General features: G+C 36.7%; 1 protein-coding gene across 1 annotated transcript in view; it reads left to right on the forward strand.

Annotated features, from left to right (window-relative positions):
- Positions 1 to 14,774, forward strand: part of ITCH (itchy E3 ubiquitin protein ligase) — a 98,916-nt gene that overhangs the window by 53,938 nt on the left and 30,204 nt on the right. Inside the window, exons 8-12 of the mRNA XM_010854874.1 lie at positions 1,073 to 1,230; positions 1,942 to 2,131; positions 3,283 to 3,378; positions 4,081 to 4,255; positions 8,461 to 8,530. Coding sequence (XP_010853176.1) covers positions 1,073 to 1,230; positions 1,942 to 2,131; positions 3,283 to 3,378; positions 4,081 to 4,255; positions 8,461 to 8,530 — 689 coding nt within the window. The remainder of the gene's footprint in view (positions 1 to 1,072; positions 1,231 to 1,941; positions 2,132 to 3,282; positions 3,379 to 4,080; positions 4,256 to 8,460; positions 8,531 to 14,774) is intronic.

Here is a 14,774-nt window from a genome sequence, read left to right on the forward strand (position 1 = left end):
CTCTGCTTTTGAATATGCTATCTAGGTTGGTCATAACTTTCCTTCCAAGGAGTAAGCGTCTTTTAATTTCGTGGCTGCAGTCACCATCTGCAGTGATTTTGGAGCCCCAAAAAATAAGGTCTGACACTGTTTCCACTGTTTCCCCATCTATTTCCCATGAAGTGATGGGACCAGATGCCACGATCTTCGTTTTCTGAATGTTGAGCTTTAAGCCAACTTTTTCACTCTCCACTTTCACTTTCATCAAGAGGCTTTTTAATTCCTCTTCACTTTCTGCCTTAAGGGTCGTATCATCTGCATATCTGAGGTTATTGATATTTCTCCCAGCAATCTTGATTCCAGCTTGTGGTTCTTCCAGTCCAGCGTTTCTCATGATGTACTCTACATATAAGTTAAATAAACAGGGTGATAATATACAGCCTTGATGTACTCCCTTTCCTATTTGGAACCAGTCTGTTGTTCCATGTCCAGTTCTAACTGTTGCTTCCTGACCTGCATACAGATTTCTCAAGAGGCAGGTCAGGTGGTCTGGTATTCCCATCTCTTTCAGAATTTTCCACAGTTTATTGTGATCCACACAGTCAGAGGCTTTGGCATAGTCAATAAAGCAGAAATAGATGTTTTTTTGGAACTCTCTTGCTTTTTCCATGATCCAGCGGATGTTGGCAATTTGATCTCTGATTCCTCTGCCTTTTTAAAACCAGCTTAAACATCAGGAAGTTCAGGGTTCACGTATTGCTAAAGCCTGGCTTGGAGAATTTTGAGCATTACTTTACTAGCGTGTGAGATGAGTGCAATTGTGTGGTAGTTTGAGCATTCTTTGGCATTGCCTTTCTTTGGGATCGGAATAGTCTCCTAACTATCTCTGTACCCTTGAGTAACTCCTCACTCTCTTTCTAGATGTGCTCTTAGAAGCTGTATGTACGTCTGCCATAAGAGCTGTTTATGCATTTGGTAGGGCTGGCCAGAAATTAGGAAGCTTTTCTCAAGCTCCTAAAAGTTGTGGTCCTCCTGTTGGTTTTCTGTTAATTTTAAAGAACATTCTTATTCCCTTCCCTGCCTTTTTACCCAGAGCGAACGCAAGTGGATCAGATGACCCTGAGGATGCAGGGTCTGGTGAAAATAGGAGGATCAATGGGAATAATTCTCCATCACTCTCAAATGGCGGTTTTAAACCTTCTAGGCCTCCAAGACCTTCACGACCACCTCCACCTACCCCACGTAGACCAGGTGTGTATTCCAGCCGTACACTAGGGATATAGATCTCAGTACTGTTTATTATAAAATTCTATTTGGGAATTGATCCTCAGATAAGTGTTAAGAGACACTGGTAGGTTGATTTTCAAGCTAAATTTTTACATTTAAGTTTTTGGCCAAGAATAGTCTTTCTATAGTTAATTAAGATATGGCCTGTTCCCTAAGCTTTTCCACCAGGGTTGAGGCAGATGCTCTGCTAAGAATGAAAATCACGTGTGTGCTGTGAGTTCCCTGGTGGCCTAGTAGTTAGGATTCGGGGCTTTCACTGTTGTGGCCTGGGTTTAGGAAACTGAGATTCTAAGTGTGCCTAAAAGCAGGAGGGGGGCAGAAATCACACGTGTGTTATAAAAAGTATAGGCAGTACAGATAAGATTGTACCTTTCTCTGTGTGTGTGTACCTGTGTTGACATAAGCATTTCATAGAGTCAAGGATCTGTTTGCTTATTCTTATTATATGCTTTTCAAAAAGACAATCAGTAATTGGCAAATAACCTAACAATGGTAAATGATACTTGGATTTTTAAAGCAAAAATCATGCAAGTCAACATTTCATGTAGTAAAAATAGAAACATCTATAATTAGATGTTAGAAATAGAAACATCTATTGTCTACCTTTTTATTTAAAATTCTATCCTGATTTTAAATTTCTAAAAATTGTTTTTCTGTTTTCCTCAAATCTTAAAGCATCTGTCAATGGCTCACCATCTACCACTTCTGAAAGTGATGGCTCTAGTACAGGCTCTCTGCCACCAACAAATACAAATTCAAGTACATCTGAAGGAGCAACATCTGGATTAATAATTCCTCTTACTATATCTGGAGGTGCAGGCCCTAGACCATTAAATCCTGTACCTCAAGCTCCCCTCCCACCTGGGTGAGTAATTGTTTTTGGTTAACGTTTTCTTTAGGCTTCTGCATAGACTTACTAATAAGGAAAATAGTACTGAATTCGATTCTTTTAAAAAAAATATCACTGTGGTTATGCATGTGTGTTGGGAAGTCTAGAGTCAAACTGAACAAAATAGCTTGCCATATTTGAAATTACTCCCTCATTTTAAAGCCAACTGGAAGCAAAAAAAAATTTTTTTAAAGAAGGACTGAGCCTTAGGAACTTACCAAGGCCAAGTAATAAAATAGTTGCCTAATTCAGGTTGCCTTTTCTTTGAAGGGAAAATATCACTTATATTTTATTTCTTTGCCATTGTAAAATCATGGCAGAGTTGAATTTAGGAAACTGAAAAATTGCAACTCAATCTCATGTACATCTCTACTTATTTTTAAAATTAATAATACTGAATAGTTATACACAGATACATTGTGGCAGTTCAGAATGCTAATCAAAATTAACTAGGTGATAAATTAAGAAACTCATGATGAGGATTTTAATTGCTAGAAGAGACTATATTATTTATGTGGGTAGTTAGGCCATTTTCATTTTTGAAAGCCAGATTAGAAAATTCTTTGTGTCGGGGATTAGTGAAGAGAATCTGGGTCAGTTCTCTTAGAAGTAATTGGGTTTTTCTAAACTCTTATTGGTTTATTCCTGTCTTTTTTACTTTGGATAAACCTACCAAGGAAACTAGAATACCCAGGTTGCCTTTGTCCTTAAGCCTGCAGGAGCACATCTGATAGTCTTATTCTTTGATTTCAACTTTTCTAGAACCCAAACTGTCCTTTGCCCTTCATTTAACAGCTCTCAGTCTTTCTTCAGATTTTGTAACAATAATTACAGTTTTCTTTTCCACTCAAGTTCTGTGTATACTCTGATCAGATTGAAACAGATTTTGTCACCTCAGTGCATTGCCTCAGCCTCTTTAGAAATAGAAGACATCTCCTCGAGCAGACACTTAAGCAAGAGAAATCTCATCCTCTGTTACCCTCAGGATAACATTTCTTGACTTTATTCCTAAATTCTTTTGGTATCTGCTTTATGTACTGAAATGGTCATTTGTCTCAACTCTGGGATTAAACAACCAGGCAACTCATACATGTAGCTTATCAGCCTTTTTAAATTTTGTGTTTAAGTTGGGAGCAGAGAGTGGACCAGCATGGGCGAGTTTACTATGTAGATCATATTGAAAAAAGAACAACGTGGGATAGACCAGAACCTCTACCTCCTGGGTAAGTGTCTGAATTGGAAAAAAAAAAGTATTCAGAACTATAGACTACATCTATGGGGCTTCCCAGGTGGCGCTAGTGGTAAAGAACCCACCTGCCAGTGCAGGAGACATAAGAGACATGGGTTCGAGCCCCAGGTCAGGGAGATCCCCTAGAGAAGGGCATGGCAACCCACTCTAGTATTCTTGCCTGAAGAATCCCCTGGACAGAGGAACTGGCAGGCTATGGTCTATAGTGTCACAAACATTGGGTATATGGGTTCAATCCGTGGCCCAGGAAGATTCCACATGCTTTGGAGCAGTTAAGCTCATGTGCTACAACTACCGAGCCCGTGCTGTAGAACCCTACAAGCCGTAGCTACTGAGCCTACATGTTGCAACTCCTGAGCTCTGCTGAGCTCGTGCGCTCTAGAGCCCGTGTTCCACAACAGGAGAAGCCCATGCATTGCAATTGGAGAGTAGCCCCCACTCTGCACCTAGAGAAAACCTACACAGCAACAAAGACCTAGTGCAACCAAAAAATAATAAGTAAATAAGTTTTTAAAAACTGTAAAGTACATACATATAAAAGACTTCAGGTAATTGAAAAGTAGTTGTGCAAGGTAAAATCTTACCAGATCTGTACCAGGGCTAAAATGAAGTCCCACTTAATTCTTAACTGTTTCATAAATATTTGTTGAATTCAGTTGTTTTTATCCTGATATAGCTGGGAGCGGCGGGTTGACAACATGGGACGTATTTATTATGTTGACCATTTCACAAGAACAACAACGTGGCAGAGGCCAACACTGGAATCAGTCCGGAACTATGAACAATGGCAGCTCCAGCGTAGTCAACTTCAGGGAGCTATGCAGCAGTTTAACCAGAGGTTCATTTATGGGGTGAGCATATGTACTTGGCTTTATAACCTTAATGAGGGTGGAGTTTTAACGTTTTCTTACATATAAAATGTAAAGCACTAAAAAGAAAGTACAAATAGGATGGCAACCCAGTTGTTGCTATTGATGATACTATTATTTTTCGACCTTGTTTCCCACAGACTATGTAGGTGATTTATTCTTTTCTTTTTAAAATTTCCTAAAATTCAACTTCCTTTGCTTTGTTACTGGCAGAAAAGAAGTTTTCCGACAACTTAAAATTTGTTTACAAAGGAATAATAAAAAATAAATCCAAGCAGTGTAAAAAGAATTCAAACAGTTCTGAATTGGATACTGCCTAGCTTAGCAGAACATTAGACTGTTTGGGTCTAACAGCACCTGACTCAAGTGAAACTCATGATAGAATTGAATCATTTTGTAACATGTAAAGGTAAAATTTATACAATACATTATTTAGTGCTTGAGAAGATTAAAGAAGTTTGATTCCTTATAAAATTATGTTAAATATATTATGACTTGGAAGCCATATTATCTTTGGTATCAAAATGTCTCCTTTCTGGAAATCTTTTAAATTTACATAAACCAACTCACCAAGAGTTCAAGAGAAGCTGACCCTCTCCATTCCCCTCTCTCCCCTTCTACTGCCATCAGTATCATCTCTGTTAGAATCTATCAAAATAAATTCTTGTTTTCATTAGGCATTACCATTTTGCCTTTTCTCCATATTTCTGTTTCTTGGACTTTGTCATCAGAATAGTTACCACTCACCAATGTAGATAAATTTGCACCTTGCTGAGCAGCTTTCGCTTTACCACCTGATTATGACTAAGATAACTTTCTTTCATGTAACAGTTTTTCCTGCCAACTTCTGTAGACAGTTGTCAATGTTTTCCCTTCCTGGTGGTTTTAGAAGTGAAATTAATTTTTGTCTCGTCTGTTAGAGTTTTCTTTTTTTTTCCATGTTTTACATCTTCCTTTCTTTCTAAATTATAATCGTCTTCGGTATACTTGGCCAAATTTCTTTTAGGTTTGAATGTCTAGCTGGCTTGCCTTCTTTAAAGCTAGTTTCCACATGAGAAAGAGCATGGGCTTTGGAGTCAGACACATCTGGGTTCGAATCCTGGTTCCACAGTTACTTTCTCTGTTTGATTTTGAGTAAGTTCCTTAACCTCATCAAGACTCATTTACTTTATCTATACAGTAGATCCATAGATAAAATTACCTCAGGTTTTTTTGTTTTTGAGGATTCTGTAAGATAAAGTTCCAAATTTTGGGGGTACATATTAAATGCATAGAAATGTCAGTGTTCATCTCTTTTTTAAATCTTTTCTCTCTTTTCTCTCCCTGCATTTCTATCCACAAATGCAGATGTGCATTTTAGAATACATGATCTTTTATTTTTATTGAAGTATGGTTGGTTTACAACATTTTATTAGTTTCAGGTACACAACATAGTTATTCAAATTTGTATAGATTATGTAACATTTAAAATTACTGTATTGGCTCTATTTCCTGTGCTATATAATATATTCTTGAAGCTTATTTATTTTATATGTAGTAGTTTTTTACCTTTTAATCCACCAGTGTCCTGCTTCCCTCTTCCCACTGGTAACCATTAGCTTGTTCTCCCTATGAATCTGTTTCTATTTTGATTATTCATTTGTTTTAGTTTTTGTAGTTTTAGATTCCATATATAGAGGTGATAACATACAGTATTTGTCTTTCTCTGACTTACTTCACTAAACATCATACCCTCCAGGTTCATCCACTTTGTTGCAGATGGAAAAATGCCATTTTTTGTGGGGGGCAGAATTGTATTCCATTGTATATATGTGCTATATAGTCTTCAGTTATTCATCTGTTGATGAAACACTTAATATTGCTTCTATATCTTTCTTGGCTATTATAAATAATGCTACTGTGAACATGGGGTGCATATATTTTTTTAAATTCAGATATATATATGTATATCCATGAGTTGAGTTGTTCTATCATATGGTAGGTCTCTTTTAGTCTTTTTGTTGTTTTTAGGGTTTTTTTGGCCGTGCCATGCACTTAGTTCCCCAGTCAAGGATTGAACCCAGGCCCTCTGCAGTGGAAGCATGAAATCTTAACCATTGAACCACCAGAGAACTTCCTATTTTTAATCTTCTGAGGAATCTCCATACTGTATTTCAAAGTAGCTGCATCAGTTTACATTTCTGCCAGTAATATACAGGATTCCCTTTTTCTGTACATCCTTGCCACATTTGTTATTTGTGACATTTGTGATAATAAGCATTCTGATGGGTGTGAGGTTATCTCTCATTGTGGTTTTGATTAGTGGTGTTGAGCATTTTTCATGTGCCTATTGGCCTTTTGTGTCTAGTATATGATCTTTTAAAATCCTTTTTTTAAAGACAGTTAGAAAATTCCTAAAGCACCCACATTGTGTATTGCTTCGTTGTAACTTAACCGATTTGATACTCTAACAAACTTTTCTTGAATTGCAGCTTTTATTCCTGAACCATTTTTTCTTTACTCCTGTCTACATTCCTACTCTTCACTCTTGTTATAGAGTGGTTCTAAATTACAAAGAACTTAAACAGCCTGTTTTAGTTAGAACTGAATTTAACATTCTTAATGCTAGCTACTTAAAAAGTGGTGAGGTGTTGTTAAGAAAATCTGTTTATTTGGTAGGTGAAGTGGCCTTTGTTCTGACCCTGGTTATAGGGCAGCAGATGCTCATAAACTCAGTATTTTTAAGCTCAGAATGGATATGGTTGATGATGGGTCATTGTATAATGGCTCTGGCCCATGGCTTCATTGTGCCTGTTCTTAGCTTATCTGTCCAGGGAAAGTCAGTGCGATAGGCTTAGGTCTTAGAAAAATTATCAGAGCAGTTTGTCATATGCTAAACTGCTCCAAACTGTTAACAAGGTTCAAACCTTGTATAGTGTTTCTCCTTGGCTTCCCTATTCCCTATTTTTTAGTTACTGTTGTCTGTCAGGAGCAGGGCCAGTCCTTGACCAGTCTATCTTCTGTGAGCTTTTATGAGAAATAGAGTATCTCTCATATGCTTTTAAAACTTTTTAGTCAGTTAACTCAGTTTCCATAATAAATCAATGATATGGAGCGAAAAAGACCAACAGTAGAGGAAACTGCCATAAATTTAGACTTAAGAGACTAGACCAATATGCAATATGATGATTTTGGATTCTGATTCAATCCAGTAAGTAGCCAGAGGCATTTAATTACAGATTGTGTATTAGATGATAAAATTAACATAGATTCTTTGGTAGGTGTAATAATGATACTGTGATTGTATAAGAAAATGTTCACAAATTTTAGGCATACTAAAATAGTGAAATGATGCAGCAAAGAATATGAAAGAAAAATAAATGTTAGCAGTTTTGGTTACTGTTGAATCTTGTTGCTGGGTACATGGGGTATACTATCTTATTTTACTTATGTATTTTTCCCCATAATTTTTAAAGCAATTAGTCTATTATTTATTTGCCTTAACAGAAGAAAGGGTTTAACCGCATCTTACTGAGAGACCACAAAGTATCCCCCACTTTATTACATATTTAAACTGAAACACACTCATTAACCCTTCATCCTACACACTCAGTATGACTTTTGCTTCTCTTTTTCCAGTGGTTGACTCCTATTTTCCTTTTATCTAGCCAGACCTCTCTCTCCACCAGTGTGATAATTTCAAATGAATTTTTGAAATCTTCTCTACAGTTCTAGGCTTATCAATGCCTTCCAAACTGAAATTCTTTCCTTTTGCTCATCTGATAGCCTATTCTTCATATTCCTCCAACTCTCTTCTCACGATTTTGGGGTTAGAAATATAAGATTTTTCTCAGCCAGCTGATGACTGAGTACTATTACTCTTAAGTGACTTTTGTAAGGTTTATATATTTCTCTAATTTACTGATTTAAAGCTAAGTAAGGGGAACAGTGGTCAATTTGGGTGTAAAATTACTTGTAATACTTAAATATCAGATAGGTTCAAATATTGACAGATTATTATTTTTTTTTTTTTTTCATGAGAATGCATTGACTTTCGTTCTTGACTTTCATTCATACTTCTCTAAGATGTGAACTGTTTAAGAGTATGTTATGTTGCACATGGCCAGGGAAAGGCTTATCAGAATTCATAAGCTTGCTTTCCAATTATCTGTTAGTTATTTAACCATTTTGGGGATGGTTCTTTTTAGAATCAAGATTTGTTTGCTACATCACAAAATAAAGAATTTGATCCCCTGGGTCCCCTGCCGCCTGGTTGGGGTAAGTCACATGGATTTTTTTTTTTAATTAAATTCAGTCATTTTAACAATTACGTATTTATGAATGGATGATAAACCTTGCTCTTGCTTGAGTGGATATCTGAGAAGCTTTTTGGGTGTCTTTGTTTAATTTGGAGTGCCAAATAGGCATTAAATTCCCCAAATGTTCTAAGTTACTCTTATAAAATTTCAAAGTATTTTGCCCACTCAGCATAAGAAGGACTGGATTATGATACCTAGGAAAATCTGGATGGACCTCTAGAGCATTATGGTTAGTGAAAAAAATTCATTTCAAAAGATTATGTTCTAAATATGATTCAACTTATATAACATTCTTAAAATGACAAAACTATAGAGATGAGAAATAGATTAGTAGTTGCCAGGAGATAGCCACTGACTGGTAGGTGGTTCCAAATACAGGAGTTAACATGAGTGGTTCTTACATAGTGGTGGTGTAGTTCTGTCCCTTGACTATGGTGGTGATCATACAGATCTGTACATGGAATAAAAGTGTATAGAACTATATATTACAGAAATGAATTCAAACTTTAAAAATTAATAAAGACTGAGTTAAGTTTATAGTCAACAGTAATGTATCAGTGTCAGTTTCCTGATTTTGATACTCTGCTATCATTGATGACATAAGATGTCATCATTGGGGTAAACTGATTGACGGGTATGTGAGATTCTTGAACACTTTTTGCTTCATACTATAATACTTATTTCAAAATAGAAAGCTTTAAAGATGATTTTGATCATATTTGTGCTTTTAAAACACAGTTCAGAGGTTGATAGAGTCAATGTTATCTGAAAGAACAGTGGAAGAGGGAATGTGGTAGGGTACTGACTGTGTCCTGCACCGTGGAGTACCTGAGTAAGCTCTGTTATCAAGTACCTTAGTTATTAAACCTTTGTTATTAGACTTTAAGATGAGCCTGCCCTACCAGATTATATCATATGTGTTATATAAGTCATAGAGCTATAGTACATTTCTAGAATAAACATGACAGTATAGAAACAGTTCTGCATGGAAGAGAAAGACTATATATCAATAGAAAGTGGAAAACAGCAGAGTAGAACCATTTATGGAACCAGTTGAAGTTCTATCTTCAAGAGCTGCAGATATTTCAGAAAGTAATAATTCTAGGTAGTCTTGTTGGGAAACACCAGTTTGATAGATTGCTCTAGCATTGTTTTAGGAATGGAGGGGAAAAAATTGATGTCAAGGTCACATGAATCTGGGCAATAAATGAAATTGGCTGTTTAAGCCTGCCTTTGAGTTACGGCTCAGCTGATAAAGAGTCCACCTGCAATACGGGAGACCTGGGTTCAATCCCTGGGTTGGGAAGATCCCCTGGAGGAGGGAAAGGCTACCCACTCCAGTATTCTGGCCTAGAGAATTCTATGGAACTGTATAGTCCATGGGGTCGCAAAGAGTCGGACTGAGCGACTTTCACTTACCACAGAATACACAGAAGAACTGTGCAAAAAAGGTCTTAATGACCCAGATAACCATGATGGTGTGACCATACACCTAAAGCTGGACATCCTAGACTGTGAAGTCAAGTGGGCCTTAGGAGGCATTACTACCAACAAAGCTAGTGGACGTGATGGAATTCTAGCTGAGCTATTTCAGATCCTAAAAGATGGTGCTGTTAAAGTGCTACACTCACTATATCAGCAAATTTGGACCACTGCACTGGAAAAGGTCAATGAAGGGCAATGCCAAAGAATGTTCAAAGTACCACACCATTGCATTCATTTTGTGTGTAAGAAGGTCATGCTCAAAATCCTTCAAGCTAGCCTTCAACATCATGTGAACCAAGAACTTCGAGATGTACAAGCTGGATTTAGAAAAGGCAGATAAACCAGAGATCAAATTGCCAACATCCATTGGATCATAGAAAAAGCAAGAAATTCCAGAAAAGCATTTACTTCTGCTTCACTGACTACACTAAATAAAGCCTTTGACTGTGTGGATCACAACAAACTGTGGAAAATTCTTCAAGAGATAGGAATATCAGACCACCTCACCTGCCTCCTGAGAAACCTGTATGCAGGTCAAGAAGCAATAATTAGAACTGGACATGAAAACAACAAACTGGTTGAAAATTGGGAAAGGAATCTGTAAAGACTGTATATTGTCACCCTGCTTATTTAACTTATATTCAGAGTACATCATGTGAACAGGCTGGATGAAGCTCAAGCTAGAATCAAGATTGCCAGGAGAAGTACCAATAACCTCAGATATACAGATGACACTACCCTAATGGCAGAAAGGGAGAGGAATTGAAGAGCCTCTTGAAAGTGAAAGAGTGAGTGAAAAAGCTGGTTTTAAACTCAGCATTCAGAAAACTAAGATCATGGCATCTGGTCCCATCACTTCATGGCAAGTAGATGGGAAAAAAATGGAAACAGTGACAGACTTTATTTTCTTGGTTTCCAAAATCACTACAGATGGTGACTGCAGCCATGAAATTAAAAGACATTTGCTCCTTGGAAGAAAAGCTATGACCAACCTAGACTGCCTATTAAAAAGCAGAGACGTCATTTTGCTGACAAAGGTCCATGTAGTCAAAGCAATGGTTTTTCCAGTAGTCATGTATGGATGTGAGTGTTGGACCATAAAGAAGGCTGAGTGCCAAGGAATTGATGCTTTCAAATTGGTGCTGGAGAAGACTCTTGAGAGTCCCTTGGACAGCAAGGAGATCAAACCAGTCCTAAAGGATATCAACTCTGAATATTTGTTGGAAGGACTTTGCTGAAGCTGAAGCTCCAGTACTTTGGCCACCTGTTGTGAAGAGCTGACTCATTGGAAAAGACCCTGATGCTGAGAAAGATTGAGGGTAGGAGGAGAAGGAAGGCGATAGAGGATGAGATGACTGGATGTCATCATTGAGTCAATGAACAAGTTTGGGCAGACTCAGGGAGATAGTAAAGGACAGGGAAGCCTGGCATGCTGCAGTCCATGTGGTTGCAGAGAGTCAGACACGACTGAGCAGCTGAACAACAATTGCCCTTTAAGTAATTTATCCTTAACATTCCTGTGAATCAGAGATAAAAAATGCAATAGTTCATAGTTATAACTATTATTGTTACTAGCTTATAAAACAAAAGGAAGGCATATGAAAGTGGTGAAGGTCTTTATTCACCAGTGTCTGGTAGTTTGGTGTAAGGGGTCTTTTGGCTCTGTGGGACCTTATAATGGACAGTGTATGATTGTTATGAAGTGCTTTAGAAAAAAATGTTCTTAGACATACCGAATTAGAGCTGTTTGGTTGCATTCCCTGACATGAATGGTCTTCTCAGCTTTATTTCAGGAGTTGTTTTACATTCATGTTACAGAAGAGAAGCTGTTGGACTGAAACATCTGTAGGTTGTATATTAATCCTCTTGATTGTATTGCAGAAAAACCTTGACCTGATTGGCTTTTGTTAGAAACACAAACTAGTTTGTACCTTCTCTAGGGTAGCTGTTAAGAAAAATTGTTTCATGTTCATAGAAGCATGAATTGCAGTCTGTGTTGCCTTTATTTGAAAAGCCTTTCCTGCAGAGCTAGTCCTTGTGGAACCAGGGATGGCTCTGATATTAAATGAGAAGCACCTGATAGACCCTCATCATTGATCCAGGAAATAAAATCCCAGTTTATAGCCTATGTTGATGTTCTGAAATTGTCAGCATTATTTTTGTGATGCCATGTATTTTTAAATCCCACTTCCTCACCCTTTTAGACTTTTGTACGCTTGGACTAGACATTACTATCTTAGAAGCTGACAGTGAAGAATTTATAACACATGGAAACTATAGAGGCTGGAGAACAAAGAATGCTTTTGGTTCAACAATATAGTCTAATAGGGCTTTTTATAGCTGGTTTACCCATCAAGTACAAAGCTGTCTTCTCATTTTCAGAGTTCCTATGAAAGAATACATAGAACATCAGGAAGCTTCTGTTGTTCAGTGCCTTATTCATCAGGTCAGGAAATGGTTTGATGTGTATTCAGGTTTGGTGTTCAGTCATTTCAGAATTGTTTACCATGTGATTTTTCAACAAAGTAAGAAATCAGCTCTGTAATCACAGCACATCTCATTAAGCACATGAACCTTCAGTTTGCAAGTTTGAGGTCCCATCTTTGAAGTTTTGGTCTTTACAGCCTACCAAGAAATGCTGGTATCAGCACTATATACTTAGAACAAACATAGAAATAAGTTTTCTTTTTTTTTCCCTGGGTAAAACCATTTTGTTAACCTACCTAAGCACTTCATTTTGTTTTCTGATTTGAGGTACAACCATTAAACATGGTTCACAAGAAAATACAATGAATATTCAACTACCATTATAGGAGTTTGAAACCTCACTCATTGTTCATACAATACTTTTTATGACTTTATACAACTGTACAGTCTATTTAAGCTAAGTTTAAGTTTATTGCTAACTAAAAGACCAACATCAAAGACCTATAGTTTTATAACAACAGAAGAATAACTACGTTAGGAATACACTACTTTAAAAACCACTTGACTAGTGATTTGTATGGTTTCCTTATTCTTTTAAGTTTTCTCTCCACTTTATCTTACCTCATGTTAGCTTTTGATGGAGTTTTGTTTTTGTTTTGAAATGTTTTTAAGCTTTTATTTAGAAAGCCTACCTAGTAAAGTCACAGAACTACAAATGTGTGAGGTGTAATCTAAGTGCACAAACTAAATATTTAAAATGTCAAAAAAGTATTATTCAAATTTTTCATTGAAAAGAGAATTGTTTGGATAAGACATTTAAAAATGATAAAAACCAAAGCACGCCCAAAAAAAGTTTTGGAATAAGACAAAACTACTCCAAAGCCTTAAATCTGTTTATCTGAAAAGAAAAAAATGGGAAATCTCCATGCCATCCCTAGCTTCATGCCACCATTCAATAAACAATGACTATGGGTAAGATGAGGGTGTCCTTAGCTGAGGTTAGTAACTCACCAGGGTTCTCAGACCTCAGACCCCTAGGAGAACCCAGGCAGTGACTCTGTTCATGTTAGGTTTTTGAGAGAATCTCTGGCCCTGAAATCTGAACTTATATGGCAGTTAATAGGTAAATATATACTCAGCTAGGCACTTATGATGTTAATTTTAGATTACAAAAGTTACTTAAGATTGTTGGTGTATAAGAAATTTATAAATTCTGTAAGTGTATTTAAAGATTTAAATTTAAACTATCTGGAACATTGACTTACTTTTTTATTTATTATGTAGCTAGCTATAGTACTGTGGGTGCTTCTTTTTGCCTCAGAGACAGTTCTTAAAGTTGGTTACATGTTTCCACACTCTAGGTGTCTTGACCAGCAAAGCCACTGTTACTATCTAGGGTGTTTCACAAGATGCAGAGTCCATTTTCTGTATTTAAGCTGTGTCACAAGATGCAGAGTCCATTTCTTATATTTTATATATTCCAGAAGTTTTGTTTCCGTTTTAGGCTAGCTGGTAGAGAAAGTAGCAGAGCTGTCAGGAGCAGATTCATGATACTCACCAATATATCCCTTCTTTCCCAGCACCAGCCTTACCCCCACCTTCCACCCCCTACCCCAGTATCATCACTGCTTCTTGAGATCATGGATTCAGTGCTGGAGAGAAGTTCAAAGTTACCAAACACTACCTTGACAAGGCTATATAATTTAGCCTAAGACTCATTCTGCAATATCTTGCTTAAAGAAAAGTCCAGAAGTTTTACTTAAGTGTTGTTTGGTAAATAGACATGAACTTTCAAACCATAGGAATAAAAATTGGTTTTCTCACCATGGAGTTAAGCTTAATTTTTTTTTTAATGTCTAATTTTAAGGTAACCATGCTTTTTAAAAAGTGGGAATCCATTTTATAATATTGATTACTTAAGTGTTCATTTTGAGACATCTTGGCCAAATTTAAAAGATTTAGACACTGGAAGAGACCTATCTTTTAATAATTAATTTGTAATGGAGCAGAGAAAACAGTAATTCAAAACAGCAGAACTAATGTTAATATTAAAATTTCAAAGCTACTTGGTTATTAAAAGAAAATTACATCTACGCATCTTCTAAACTTAGTGAGAAAGCTCAGAGAAGCAGAACAATTGTGTAGAATGGGTATAAGAGAACTAGGGGAATCCTAAAACAAGATGAAGGTGGGGAAACACACTGCTTCAGATACAGATACAGTAAATTAAAGAGTTGAGCCCTGCTGCCCAACTCTGTTGTAAAACGTTACTGTAGATATTTAGGATAGGA

Source organism: Bison bison, unplaced genomic scaffold (assembly GCF_000754665.1).
Source record: "Bison bison bison isolate TAMUID 2011002044 unplaced genomic scaffold, Bison_UMD1.0 scf7180017864352, whole genome shotgun sequence".
Classification (NCBI taxonomy): domain Eukaryota; kingdom Metazoa; phylum Chordata; class Mammalia; order Artiodactyla; family Bovidae; genus Bison; species Bison bison.